The sequence below is a fragment of the Mustelus asterias genome, chromosome 27 (assembly GCF_964213995.1).
Source record: "Mustelus asterias chromosome 27, sMusAst1.hap1.1, whole genome shotgun sequence".
NCBI classification, from domain to species: domain Eukaryota; kingdom Metazoa; phylum Chordata; class Chondrichthyes; order Carcharhiniformes; family Triakidae; genus Mustelus; species Mustelus asterias.
Window position 1 is genome coordinate 528,857 of NC_135827.1, and position 13,618 is coordinate 542,474.

General features: G+C 45.1%; 1 protein-coding gene across 5 annotated transcripts in view; it reads right to left on the bottom strand.

The window, feature by feature from the left end:
• Positions 1-13,618, bottom strand: part of tespa1 (thymocyte expressed, positive selection associated 1) — a 160,312-nt gene that overhangs the window by 114,141 nt on the left and 32,553 nt on the right. For all 5 annotated transcript variants that reach the window (XM_078199226.1, XM_078199223.1, XM_078199228.1 and 2 more), the window contains one exon: positions 11,228-11,277. In XM_078199226.1, coding sequence (XP_078055352.1) covers positions 11,228-11,277 — 50 coding nt within the window. The remainder of the gene's footprint in view (positions 1-11,227; positions 11,278-13,618) is intronic.

A 13,618-nucleotide genomic window follows, 5' to 3' on the forward strand; every position in this document is an offset into this window, starting at 1 on the left:
CAACGTTGTCTACCTGATACGCTGCAGGAAAGGATGTCCCGAGGCATGGTACATTGGGGAAACCATGCAGACGCTACGACAACGGATGAATGAACACCGCTCGACAATCACCAGGCAAGACTGTTCTCTTCCTGTGGGGGAGCACTTCAGCAGTCACGGGCATTCAACCTTGGATCTTCAGGTAAGCGTTCTCCAAGGCGGCCTTCACGACACACGACAGTGCAGAGTCGCTGAGCAGAAACTGATAGCCAAGTTCCGCACACACGAGGACAGCCTAAATCGGGATGTTGAATTTATGTCACATTATCAGTAACCCCCACAGCTTGCCCCTAGTCTTGCAGAATCTCACTAGCTGTTCTGTCTGGAGACAATACACATCTCTTTAACCTGTGTTGAATGCTCCCTCCACCCACATTGTCTGTACCTTTAAGACCTGTTTGGCTGTAGAGATTTGCATTCTAATTAGTATTCTGTAACTTGATTTCTGTGTCTGTGCACTGTTTGAGAGCACATTTCCACTCCATCTGACGAAGGAGCAGTGCTCCGAAAGCTTATGGTATTTGCTACCAAATAAATCTGTTGAACTTCAACCTGGTGTTGTGAGACTTCTTACTGTATCTGATCGAAGACAGAGGGTGGTGGTGGATGGAACATTTTCGGACTGGAGGCATGTTGCTAGCGGAGTGCCACAGGGATCAGTGCTTGGTCCTCTGCTCTTTGTGGTTTTCATTAATGACTTAGAGGAGGGGGCTGAAGGGTGGATCAGTAAATTTGCTGATGACACCAAGATTGGTGGAGTAGTGGATGAGGTGGAGGGCTGTTGTAGGCTGCAAAGAGACATAGATAGGATGCAAAGCTGGGCTGAAAAATGGCAAATGGAGTTTAACCCTGATAAATGTGAGGTGATTCATTTTGGTAGGACTAATTTAAATGTGGATTACCGGGTCAAAGGTAGGGTTCTGAAAACTGTGGAGGAACAGAGAGATCTTGGGGTCCATATCCACAGATCTCTAAAGGTTGCCACTCAAGTGGATAGAGCTGTGAAGAAGGCCTATAGTGTGTTAGCTTTTATTAACAGGGGGTTGGAGTTTCAGAGCCGTGGGGTTATGCTGCAACTGTACAGGACCTTGGTGAGACCACATTTAGAATAGTGTGTGCAGTTCTGGTCACCTCACTATAAGAAGGATGTGGAAGTGCTGGAAAGAGTGCAGAGGAGATTTACCAGGATGCTGCCTGGTTTGGAGGGTTGGTCTTATGAGGAAAGGTTGAGGGAGCTCGGGCTGTTCTCTCTGGAGTGGTGGAGGCTGAGGGGAAACTTAATAGAGGTTTATAAAATGATGAAAGGGATAGATAGAGTGAACGTTCAAAGACTATTTCCTCGGGTGGATGGAGCTATTACAAGGGGGCATAACTATAAGGTTCGTGGTGGGAGATATAGGAAGGATATCAGAGGTAGGTTCTTTACGCAGTGAGTGGTTGGGGTGTGGAATGGACTGCCTGCAGTGATAGTGGAGTCAGACACTTTAGGAACATTTAAGCGGTTATTGGATAGGCACATGGAGCACACCAGGATGATAGGGAGTGGGATAGCTTGATCTTGGTTTCAGATAAAGCTCGGCACAACATCATGGGCTGAAGGGCCTGTTCTGAGCTGTACTGTTCTATGTTCTATGTTCTAGATGTGAGGCTCACTGGCCCGCAGTTCCCAGGCTTTTCTCTGCAGCCCTTTTTAAACAAAGGCACAACATTTGCCATCCTCCAATCTTCAGGCACCTCATCTGTAATTATCGATGATTCAAATATCTCTGCTCGGGGACCCGCAATTTCCTCCCTCGCCTCCCACAATGTCCTGGGATACACTTCATCAGGTCCCAGGGATTAATCTACCTTGATGCACTCGAAGACTTCCAGCATCTCCTTCTCTGTGATATGTACACTTCTCAAGACATCACTATTTATTTCCCCAAGTTCCCTAACATCTATGATTTTCTCAACAGCAAATCTGAAGAGAAATAGACATTTAGGATCTCACCCATCTCTTGTGGATCTGCACATAGATGACCTTGTTGATCCTTAAGAGGCCCTACTCTCTCCTTTGTTACTCTTTTGCCCTTTATGTATTTGTAGAAGTTCTTTGGCTTCTCCTTTGCCTTGTCTGCCAAAGCAATCTCGTGTCCCCTTTTTGCCCTCCTGATTTCTCTCTTAACTCTACTCCTACACTCCCTATATTTTTCAAGGGATTCACTTGATCCCAGCTGCCTCTGCATGTCATGTGCCTCCTTCTCCTTCTTGACCAGGGCCTCAATATCCCGAGTCATCCAGGGTTCCCTACTTCTGCCAGCCTTGTCCTTCACTCTAAGAGGAATGTGCTTACCCTGAACCCTGGTTAACACACTTTTGAAAGCCTCCCACTTACCAGACGTCCCTTAGCCTTCCCACAGACTCCCCCAATTAACTTGTTCTGCACTCACTTCATAGGACAGTGGTCTTACCCTGTGATGCACTATCAACACCCAGAGACAGAATCTGGAATAATAGGCTTTTATTAACTATAAAAGGGAACAAACTCCAGTGAACTCTAACCAAGCGACTGGACCAGAATGAGGCGAAGGGGAGGAGCAGCCACCTTTATACCCCAGTGAACAGGGGAGGAGCCTCAGGCAGCACCGGTAGGGGTGTGTCCAGTCATCAGAACATAATAGTGGTTATCAGCACATAACAGTGGTTTATCACACCCTGGCTTCAATGATCTCTGGGACCCAACTTGGTCTGCTTCCAAAATTCTTTACAGAGTGACACAGTGGTTGGCACTGTTGCCTCACAGCGCCAGTGACCTGGGTTCGATTCTCAGCTTGGGTCACTGTCTGTGTGAAGTTTGCACTTTCTCCTGTGTCTACGTGGGTTTCCTCCGGTTTCCTCCCACAGTCCAAAGATGTGCAGGTTCGGTGGATTGGCCATGGTAAATTGACCCTAGTGTCAGGGGGATTAGGAGGGTAAATATGTGGGGTTACGGGGGTAGGACCTGGGTGGAATTATCATCTGTGCAGACTCAGTGGGCTAAATGGCCTCCTTCTGCACTGTAGATTCTATGAAATTGGATTGTTTATCTCAAAGTTTCTTTTCACTTTTGATGAATCATGGTTCCTTTTCTGACAACTTGACTTAATCTCCACCCTCCTCGCCAAATTCAGAACTATCAGGCTCAACCTGCTTCCTGTGGGAGCATATCTGTTAACTAAGGGTTAATTGGTTGAAATTGTAACCTCATTAAGCCAAGCAGCTGTGATCAATGTGGTATTACTCCATTTGTAATCACATCTTGTTTGCTCAGTTCTCTGTAAATCTTGTTATGATCTTGTGACGATGTGTCACATGCCCATCACCTGATCCAACTGCCAAATAGAATGACTTGCATTTATCCAGCTATGTATAAATACTGAATGTGTATTATAGCCCTTTGCTCATCTCATGCTGGCAGTTAGGGTGTTAATAATCTTGCTGTCAGTAGGATAACCAGTCCTTGTACAAGTAAATGTTATTGCTTGGATCATAGAATCCTACAGTGCAGAAAGAGGCCATTCGGCCCATTGAGTCTGCACCAACCACAATCCCACCCAGGCCCTATCCACATATCCACCCACTCACCCCTCTAACCTATGCATCCCAGGACACTAAGGGGCAATTTAGAATGACCAATCAACCTAGCCCACACATCTTTGGACTGTGGGAGGTAACCGGAGCACCCGGAGGAAACCCACGCAGACACAGGGAGAATGTGCAAACTCCACACAGACAGTGACCCGAGCCAGGATTCGAACCCAGGTCCCTGGAGCTGTGAAGCAGCAGTGCTAACCACTGTGCTACCGTGCCGATTTACAGGAATGTGTCTGTGTGTTCCTTAAAGAACTCAGTTGTATCATCTTTGACATTCCCACACATTGACCCATCAGCAGCTTGGCTGGAGATATTTGAGTGGTGGTATGTGGGGTGGTTCTATAAGCTAACAGGAACCATGCTATCTTGGTTTCTAGTGATGCAGGTTACGGTTTCTCCATACCAGCCTTGGAAGTCTGCACTTGGCAGTCATTGGAAGAGGGGTGATGTGATACTGTTCAGATATGCTTTATTTCATTGGATGCCACATACTTCTGGAATTTGGCACTTGTGAATGCCATTCCATTGTCTAAGACGAGTACTTCTGGTACGCTGTGGGTGGAGAAACATTGGTGCAGTTTATCCACTGTGGCCTAAGAAGTTGTGGACTTCATTTTGAATACCTCCATCCATTTTGAATGGGTGTCCACTAACAAAAGGAACATTGGCCCAATTTTGGGCACAATGTAAACCATGTGAACTCTCACCCATGACCAACCTGGCCATTCTCAAGGGGGCTGTAGCAGGTAATTTCTGCTGTAGCTGCTACTGGTCACATTGTTTACAATCCTTTCTATATCAGCATTGATGCGAGGCCAGCAGATATAGCTTCTCGCTAACACTTTCATCATTGTCATGCCTGGATTGGCACGATGTAATTCCTCAGGCAATAACTCTCTCGCTGTATGAGGACAACCACTCTTGCTCCTCAAAGGCTGACACCAGCCTCACAACCAAGCTCATATATCCGGAGCTGTTAAGGCTTCATTTCCTCTGAAGCTTTCTCATTCTGCCATCCACGCAGTATCATATGTTTAATCTTCAATAACAGCGGGTCTCTATTAGTCCAGTGCTTAATTTCATAGGATAGAATCCTACAGTGCAGAAGGAGGCCATTTGGCCCATCGAATCTGCACTGACCGCAATCCCATTCAGGCCCTATTCCCGTAACCCCACATGTTTACCCCGCTAATCCCCCTGACATTAGAGTCAATTTAGCACGGCCAATCAACCTAACCCGCACATCTTTGGACTGTGAGAGGAAACTGAAGGAAACCCACGCAGACACAGGGAGAATGTGCATACAGACAGTGACCTGGGCTGGGAATCAAAATGTGGAGATGCCGGCGTTGGACTGGGGTAAACACAGTAAGAAGTTTAACAACACCAGGTTAAAGTCCAACAGGTTTATTTGGTAGCAAAAGCCACACAAGCTTTCGGAGCTCTAAGCCCCTTCTTCAGGTGAGTGGGAATTCTGTTCACAAACAGAGCATATAAAGACACAGACTCAATTTATTTGTTGTAAATTGTTCATGATTATTCATGTAAATTGAGTCTGTGTCTTTATAAGCTCTGTTTGTGAACAGAATTCCCACTCACCTGAAGAAGGGGCTTAGAGCTCCGAAAGCTTGTGTGGCTTTTGCTACCAAATAAACCTGTTGGACTTTAACCTGGTGTTGTTAAACTTCTTACTGGGAATCAAACCCAGGTCTCTGGTGCTGTGAGGCAGCAATACCAACCACTGTGCCACCATGCTGCCCAAAATGTTTTTAAGTTTATTTATTAGTGTCACAAGTAGGCTTACCTTAGCGCTGCAATGAAGTTACCATGAAAATCCTCTAGCCGCCACACTCCGGTGCCTGTTCAGGTACACTGAGGGAGAATTTTTAGAATGGCCAATGCATCGAACCAGCACGTCTTTTGGACTGCGGGAGGAAACTGGAGCAACCGGAGTATACCCATGGGGAGAATGTGTAAACTCCACACACTGACCCAAGCTGGGAATTGAACTCGGGTCTCTGGTAATGTGAGGCACCACTGTGCCACCATATGTTAATAAAAATCCATCTAAATTCTGCCATTGAATATTTTAAATGCTGTTGGAAGATTCTAGATTTTACTAATTAACTTATCTTTCTAAGTGCCACAGTGGGATTTGAACCCATGTTCCCAGAATATTATCCTGGGCTTCTTGATCGCTGGTCCAGTGACACAAGCACTACACTAATGCATCCCCGATATTAGTGAATTCAGATGTGTTTTTAACGACAATTGATTCGTGGTCATTAGTAGACTTTTAATTGCAAATTTTTAAAAATTGAATTCAAGTTTCACCACCTGCCGTGGCAGGATTCAAACCAAGGTCCCCAGAGAATTACTTTAGATTTCTGGATTACTAGTCCAGAGACAATACCCCTACACCACCGCCTCCAATTCATTGTGCTGCCACAGGTAACGAGTCCAGAAAGTTTAAGGCCATTACAATCTCTTGCAGTACTAGAAGGGCTGGCCAGCTTTTTGATAAGAAGTCTAACAACACCAGGTTAAAATCCAACAGGTTTATTTGGTAGCAAAAGCCACACAAGCTTTCGGAACAGGCTGTCCCTTCGTCAGGTGGGTGGGAGTTCTCGAACCCACCTGTTGGACTTTAACCTGGTGTTGTTAGACTTCTTACTGTATTTACCCCAGTCCAACGCCGGCATCTCCACATCATGACAGCTTTTTGGTAACAGTAAGTGGTTTAAGGTGTCTGTGTTGGCTAGTGAACCCCTGGCTGATGTTCAAAGGTATACTAATAAGCTGACACAAACAGTGTCCATCACTGTATACTGGCAGAAGCAATTGGAATCATCCTGTTCTGCTTGAAAAGCCCTATTTGTGTCTTATAGTCTGTGATGATCATAAAATATCTCCGTAAATGTATTAATGAAACTTCTTAATGCTGAAGAAACAGCTGGGTCTTTTTCTATCTGGGAGTATCCTCTTTCCACATCTGACACAGTTATTGACACATATCCGATGGATCTCTGGGACCCGCCGCCATCCATTGTGTGGGTAACACAGCCCAACTCCACATGGTGATGCATCGCATGTAGAACATAGAACATTACAGCGCAGAACAGGCCCTTCGGCCCACGATGTTGCACCGACCAGTTAAAAAAAAAAAAAAAAAACTGTGACCCTCCAACCTAAACCAATTTCTTTTCGTCCATGAACCTATCTACGGATCTCTTAAACGCCCCCAAACTAGGCGCATTTACAACTGATGCTGGCAGGGCATTCCAATCCCTCACCACCCTCTGGGTAAAGAACCTACCCCTGACATCGGTTCTATAACTACCCCCCCTCAATTTAAAGCCATGCCCCCTCGTGCTGGATTTCTCCATCAGAGGAAAAAGGCTATCACTATCCACCCTATCTAAACCTCTAATCATCTTATATGTTTCAATAAGATCCCCTCTTAGCCGCCGCCTTTCCAGCGAAAACAATCCCAAATCCCTCAGCCTCTCCTCATAGGATCTCCCCTCCATACCAGGCAACATCCTGGTAAACCTCCTCTGCACCCTCTCCAAAGCCTCCACATCCTTCCTGTAATGTGGGGACCAGAACTGCACACAGTACTCCAAGTGCGGCCGCACCAGAGTTGTGTACAGTTGCAACATAACGCTACGACTCCTAAATTCAATCCCCCTACCAATAAACGCCAAGACACCATATGCCTTCTTAACAACCTTATCTACTTGATTCCCAACTTTCAGGGATCTATGCACACATACACCTAGATCCCTCTGCTCCTCCACACTATTCAAAGTCCTCCCGTTAGCCCTATACTCAACACATCTGTTATTCCTACCAAAGTGAATTACCTCACACTTCTCCGCATTAAACTCCATCCGCCACCTCTCGGCCCAACTTTGCAACCTGTCTAAGTCTTCCTGCAAACTACGACACCCTTCCTCACTGTCTACCACACCACCGACTTTGGTGTCATCAGCAAATTTGCTAATCCACCCAACTATACCCTCATCCAGATCATTAATAAATATTACAAACAGCAGTGGCCCCAAAACAGATCCCTGAGGTACACCACTTGTAACCGCACTCCATGATGAATATTTACTATCAACCACCACCCTCTGTTTCCTATCCGCTAGCCAATTCCTGATCCAATTTCCTAGATCACCCCCAATCCCATACATCTGCATTTTCTGCAGAAGCCTACCATGGTGAACCTTATCAAACGCCTTACTAAAATCCATATATACCACGTCCACTGCCTTGCCCCCATCCACCTCCTTGGTCACTTTCTCAAAAAACTCAATAAGGTTAGTAAGGCACGACCTACCTGCCACAAAACCATGCTGACTATCACCTATCAATTCATTACTCTCCAAATAACTATAAATCCTATCCCTTATAATTTTTTCCAACATCTTGCCGACAACAGAAGTGAGACTCACCGGTCTATAATTCCCGGGGAAGTCTCTGTTCCCCTTCTTAAACAATGGGACAACATTCGCTAACCTCCAATCTTCTGGTACTATACCAGAGGCCAACGACGACCTGAAGATCAGAGCCAGAGGCTCTGCAATCACTTCTCTTGCCTCCCAGAGAATCCTTGGATAAATCCCATCCGGACCAGGGGATTTATCTATTTTCAGACCCTCCAGAATATCCTGCACATCCTCCTTATCAACTGTAATACTGTCTATTCTACTCCCCTGCAACCCAGTGTCCTCCTCAGCTATATTCATGTCCCCTTGCGTGAACACCGAAGAGAAATATTGGTTCAATGCTTCACCAATCTCCTCCGGTTCCACACATAACTTCCCTCTGCCATCTATAACTGGCCCTAAACTTGCCCTAACCAACCTTCTGTTCTTGACATACCTATAGAACGCCTTAGGATTCTCTTTAACCCTATCCGCCAAAGTCTACTCATGTCCCCTTTTAGCCCTTCTAAGCTCGCTCTTCAACTCCCTCTTAGCCAATCTAAAGCTTTCTAGTGCACTACCCGAGTGCTCACGTCTCATCCGAACATAAGCCTCCTTTTTCTTTTTAACCAACAAAGAAACTTTTTTGGTGCACCACAGTTCCCTAGCCCTACCAATTCCTCCTTGCCTGACAGGGACATACCTATCACAGACTCGCAGTAGCTGCTCCTTGAAAAAACTCCACATGTCGGACGTTCCCAGTCCCTGTAATCTCCTAGTCCAACCTATGTTTCCTAATTCTCTCCTAATAGCCTCATAATTACTATCTTCTCAGAGCTGTCAAAATGCACGAATAAGCATGCTTACTTGGTTAAAAGCCTCTTTTTGTGATGTTTTCCAACATCATCTCTGGTGTTTCTTTAACAGCACATGTAATGGTGTTAGGAATGTTGATAGATTTGGGAGAAACTGCCTGAAATAGTTAACCATCCGCTACCAGAATGGATTTGATTTTAGGGGTAGCACAGTGGCACAGTGGTTAGAACTGCTGCCTCACAGCACCAGGGACCCGAGTTCAATTTCAGCCTCGGATCACAGTCTGTGTGGAGTTTGCACATTCTCCCCGTGTCTGCGTTGGTTTCCTCCGGGTGCTCCGGTTTCCTCCCACAGTCCAAAGATATGCGGATTAGGTTGATTGGTCATGCCAAATTGCCCCTTAGTGTCAAGGGTTAGCAGGGTAAATAAGTGGGGTTATGGGGATAAGGCCTAGGTGGGATTGTGGTCGGTGTAGACTCAATGGGCCGAATGGCCTCCTTCTGCACTAGGGATTCTATGATTCTATTCTATGATTCATCTCAAGGGAGGGCCTGAGTTTGGAGGTGTTCCTAGGGGGCTGGTGCCTCTGTAACCACATTCACTTTGTCTTCCATTGGGGGTAACCCTTGAGCATTGACCCGGTAACAAAGATAAGCCTCAGAAGGTGCACTTTTCTCTTTTTAGGCACACACCTGCCTTCTGGAATCTTTTCAAAATTGCATCCAAATTGGCTGAATGTTCCTCTTTGGTGGATCCTGTTATTAAATTGTTGTCCAAATAAACAACATGATAGTAAAGACATACATAAAGCACCTAAAAAGATGGACAATATTTTAGAAGCACCACGTCTGAAGAATGTGACGCAATTGGGGTCCTTTCTAGGATTAGTAAGTTATTACGGCAAATTTGTTCCTATCTTAGCGACATTATTGAAGCCATTGCATAACTTACTCTGTGTGAAACAGTCACGAGACTGGACCACAGACTGTGAGAAAGCATACACGGATGTCAAAGATACTTTGCAGAAATCTGAAGTTCATTTGAATCCGAAGCTACCATTACTGCTTGCTTTGCAACACTTCACCTGGAGTAGGGACAGCTGTTTCACATATCATGCCTTTGGAATACGAACAACCAATAGCTTTTGTTCCATGTATACTGGAATCTGTATACAACCAAAGAGGAATAGATGTCCATCTGATCAACTTTCTAATTGACTGTATATAATGATTAATGGTGCATAGTACTAAATCTAGAATATTATTGATCCGATGTATAATTTCATAGTCATTTTTTGTCATGATCACTGAAGTAAATGGGGAGAACAGTGTACAGTTCTGGTCACCCTATTATAGAAAGGATATTATTAAACTAGAAAGAGTGCAGAAAAGATTTACTAGGATGCTACCGGGACTTGATGGATTGAGATACAGTGCGGCCCCGTTATAACGCGATGGTTGGGGTCCATAAAAGCGGGGTCGCAAAAAAAGCGGGGTCACGCTAAATTTGCCAATTATGAGTGAAAAAAAGGGTCCCACGATTCATCGTGTAATATCCGAATTCGCGCTAAATCAGGACGCGTTAAATCGGGGTTCAACTGTATAAGGAGAGGTTGGATAGACTGGGACTTTTTTCCCTGGAGCGTAGAAGGCTGAGGGGTGATCTTATAGAGGTCTATAAAATAATGAGGGGCACAGATCAGCTAGTCCATATCTTTTTCCAGAGGTAGGGGAGCCTAAAACTAAAGGGCATAGGTTTAAGGTGAGAAGGGAGAGATACAAAAGTATCCAGAGAGGCAATTGTTTCACACAGAGGGTGGTGAGTGTCTGGAACGAGCTGCCAGAGGTAGTAGTAGAGGCGGGTACAATTTTATCTTTTAAAAAGTATTTAGGCAGTTACATGGGTAAAATGGGTATAGAGGGATATGGGTCAAAAGGGGGCAATTGGGATTAGATTAGGGGTTTAAAAAAAAAGAGTGGCATGGACAAATTGGGCCGAAGGGCCTGTTTCCATGCTGTAACCTCTATGACTCTATGGATGTTAAATATTTAAGTGGTTCCATGATTGCTTTAAGAGCAGGTTGCATGATTTGATGGTGATGTCATTGGGCTGTTTCACACATTGTCTTAGTTTAATTTTCTACTATGTAAAGGCAGCAATTCCCACAATAAATCTGTTGTTATTTGGAATCTTGGTGTGCAACACACATCTCTATCTATTTGTTTAAGGCCCCCAAACTCTAAAATAATGAGGACATTACACACAGAAACTAGTGAACAGCCCTACATTATATGAAGAATTAGCTCACGTGGGATAAATTATACCATTTAATCCGGATGGGTTGCTCTCCTCCTGTAGGCTCGGCTGACGGGACCTATATAAAAGAAATGGTGAAAATCACAATTAATCACCCAGAATATTTGCAATTGCAAACTTAACATCAATTTCGGGAAATGTTTAGAGACAATGATCATAGAATCCCTACAGTGCAGAGGGAGGCCATTTGGCCCATCAAATCTGCACTGACTCTCTCATATGGCTTACCCCCTGCCCTATCCCCGTAACCCCATGTATTTACCCCGCTAATCTACACAACTTTGGATACTAAGGGGCAATTTAGCATGGCTAATCCACCCAACCTGCACATCTTTGGACTGTGGGAGGAAACTGGAGCACCCGGAGGAAACCCACACAGACACTGGGAGAATGTGCAAACTCCACACAGTGACCCGAGTCAGGAATCAAACCCTGGTCCCTGGTGCTTTGAGGCAGCAGTGCTAACCACTGTGCCACCGTGATAAATTAATTAGAATTTGGAAAAATCTAGGTTTAATAATTAAAAGCAGCACAGCTTTGTTAAAAAAAAATAGTCATTAGTGTCATTATGACAAAGAAGGTTATTCAGCCCTTCAAGGCCTAGAGTTTGATTAACTAGATTTTGTTTTTTGATTAAGTAATGGAAAGGATTAATGAGAACAACGTGGTTAATTGACTTTTAAAACATATCAACAAATTATAATATTAGCAAATGAAGTTTATGGAATTAAAGAGACACTGGTAAAATTGGAGAAAGAATATAAAGCAGAAAGTTGAGGTGAATCCAAAAGTGAATGTTGCTGGAAATTTGTAAAAAGAACCAAAAATGCTGCAAGTGCTCAGCAGGTCAGGCAACTTCTGTCAAGAAAAGCAGTTCATGTTTCAGGTCGTGACCCTTCCAGAGTTGTTTTTTCAGATTGGAGCAAAGTACGTGTTACCCTGGGTCAGTGTTAGGGCCAATGCTTTTTTGGATATATATTAGTGATCTGGAATGGGTATAAAGGGTGGAATTTCAAAATGTCTGGATGACGCAAAACTGGAAAGTGCAGCAAGCATTGAGGAAGACAGTAATACACTTCAGGAGGATATAGGCTGGTGAATCTTCTGGAGACCTGGGTTCAAATCCCACCACGGCAGATTGTGAAATTTGAATTCAATAAAAAATTCTGGAATTAAAAGTCTAATGCTGATCATATAAACCCACCTGGTTCACAAAAGGGAAGGAAATCTGGTGTCTTTACTTGGTCATAGAAATCATAGAAACCCTACAGTGCAGAAGGAGACCATTCAGCCCATCGAGTCTGCACCGACCACAATCCCACCCAGGCCCTACCCCCACATATTTACCCACTAATCCCTCGAACCTACGCACCTCAGGACTCTAAGGGTCAATTTTTAACCTGGCCAATCAACCTAACCCGCACATCTTTGGACTGTGGGAGGAAACCGGAGCACCCGGAGGAAACCCACGCAGACACGAGGAGAATGTGCAAACTCCACACAGACAGTGACCCGAGCTGGGAATCGAACCCGGGACCCTGGAGCTGTGAAGCAGCAGTGCTAACCACTGTGCCACCGTGCCGCCCCATAGGTCTGGCCTACATATGACTCCAGAGCCACAGCAGTGTGGTTGACTAATTATTGCCCTCAGGGATGGGCAACAAATGCTGGCCCAGCCAGCGACACCCACATAGAAACATAGAAAACTACAGCACAAAACAGGCCCTTCAGCCCCACAAGTTGTACCGAACATATCCCTACCTTTTAGGCCTACCTATAACCCTCCATCCTATTAAGTCCCATGTACTCATCCAGGAGTCTCTTAAAAGACCCTATTGAGTTTGCCTCCACCACCACTGATGGCAGCCGATTCCACTCGCCCATCACCCTCTGTGTGAAAAACTTCCCCCGAACATTTCCCCTGTACCTACCCCCCAGCACCTTAAACCTGTGTCCTCTCGTAGCAGCCATTTGCACCCTGGGAAAAAGCCTCTGAGAGTCCACCCGATCTATGCCTCTCAACATTTTATATACCTCTATTAGGTCTCCTCTCATCATAGAACATAGAACATTACAGCGCAGAACAGGCCCTTCGGCCCACGATGTTGCACCGACCAGTTAAAAAAAAAACTGTGACCCTCCAACCTAAACCAATTTCTTTTCGTCCATGAACCTATCTACGGATCTCTTAAACGCCCCCAAACTAGGCGCATTTACTACTGATGCTGGCAGGGCATTCCAATCCCTCACCACCCTCTGGGTAAAGAACCTACCCCTGACATCGGTTCTATAACTACCCCCCCTCAATTTAAAGCCATGCCCCCTCGTGCTGGATTTCTCCATCAGAGGAAAAAGGCTATCACTATCCACCCTATCTAAACCTCTAATCATCTTATATG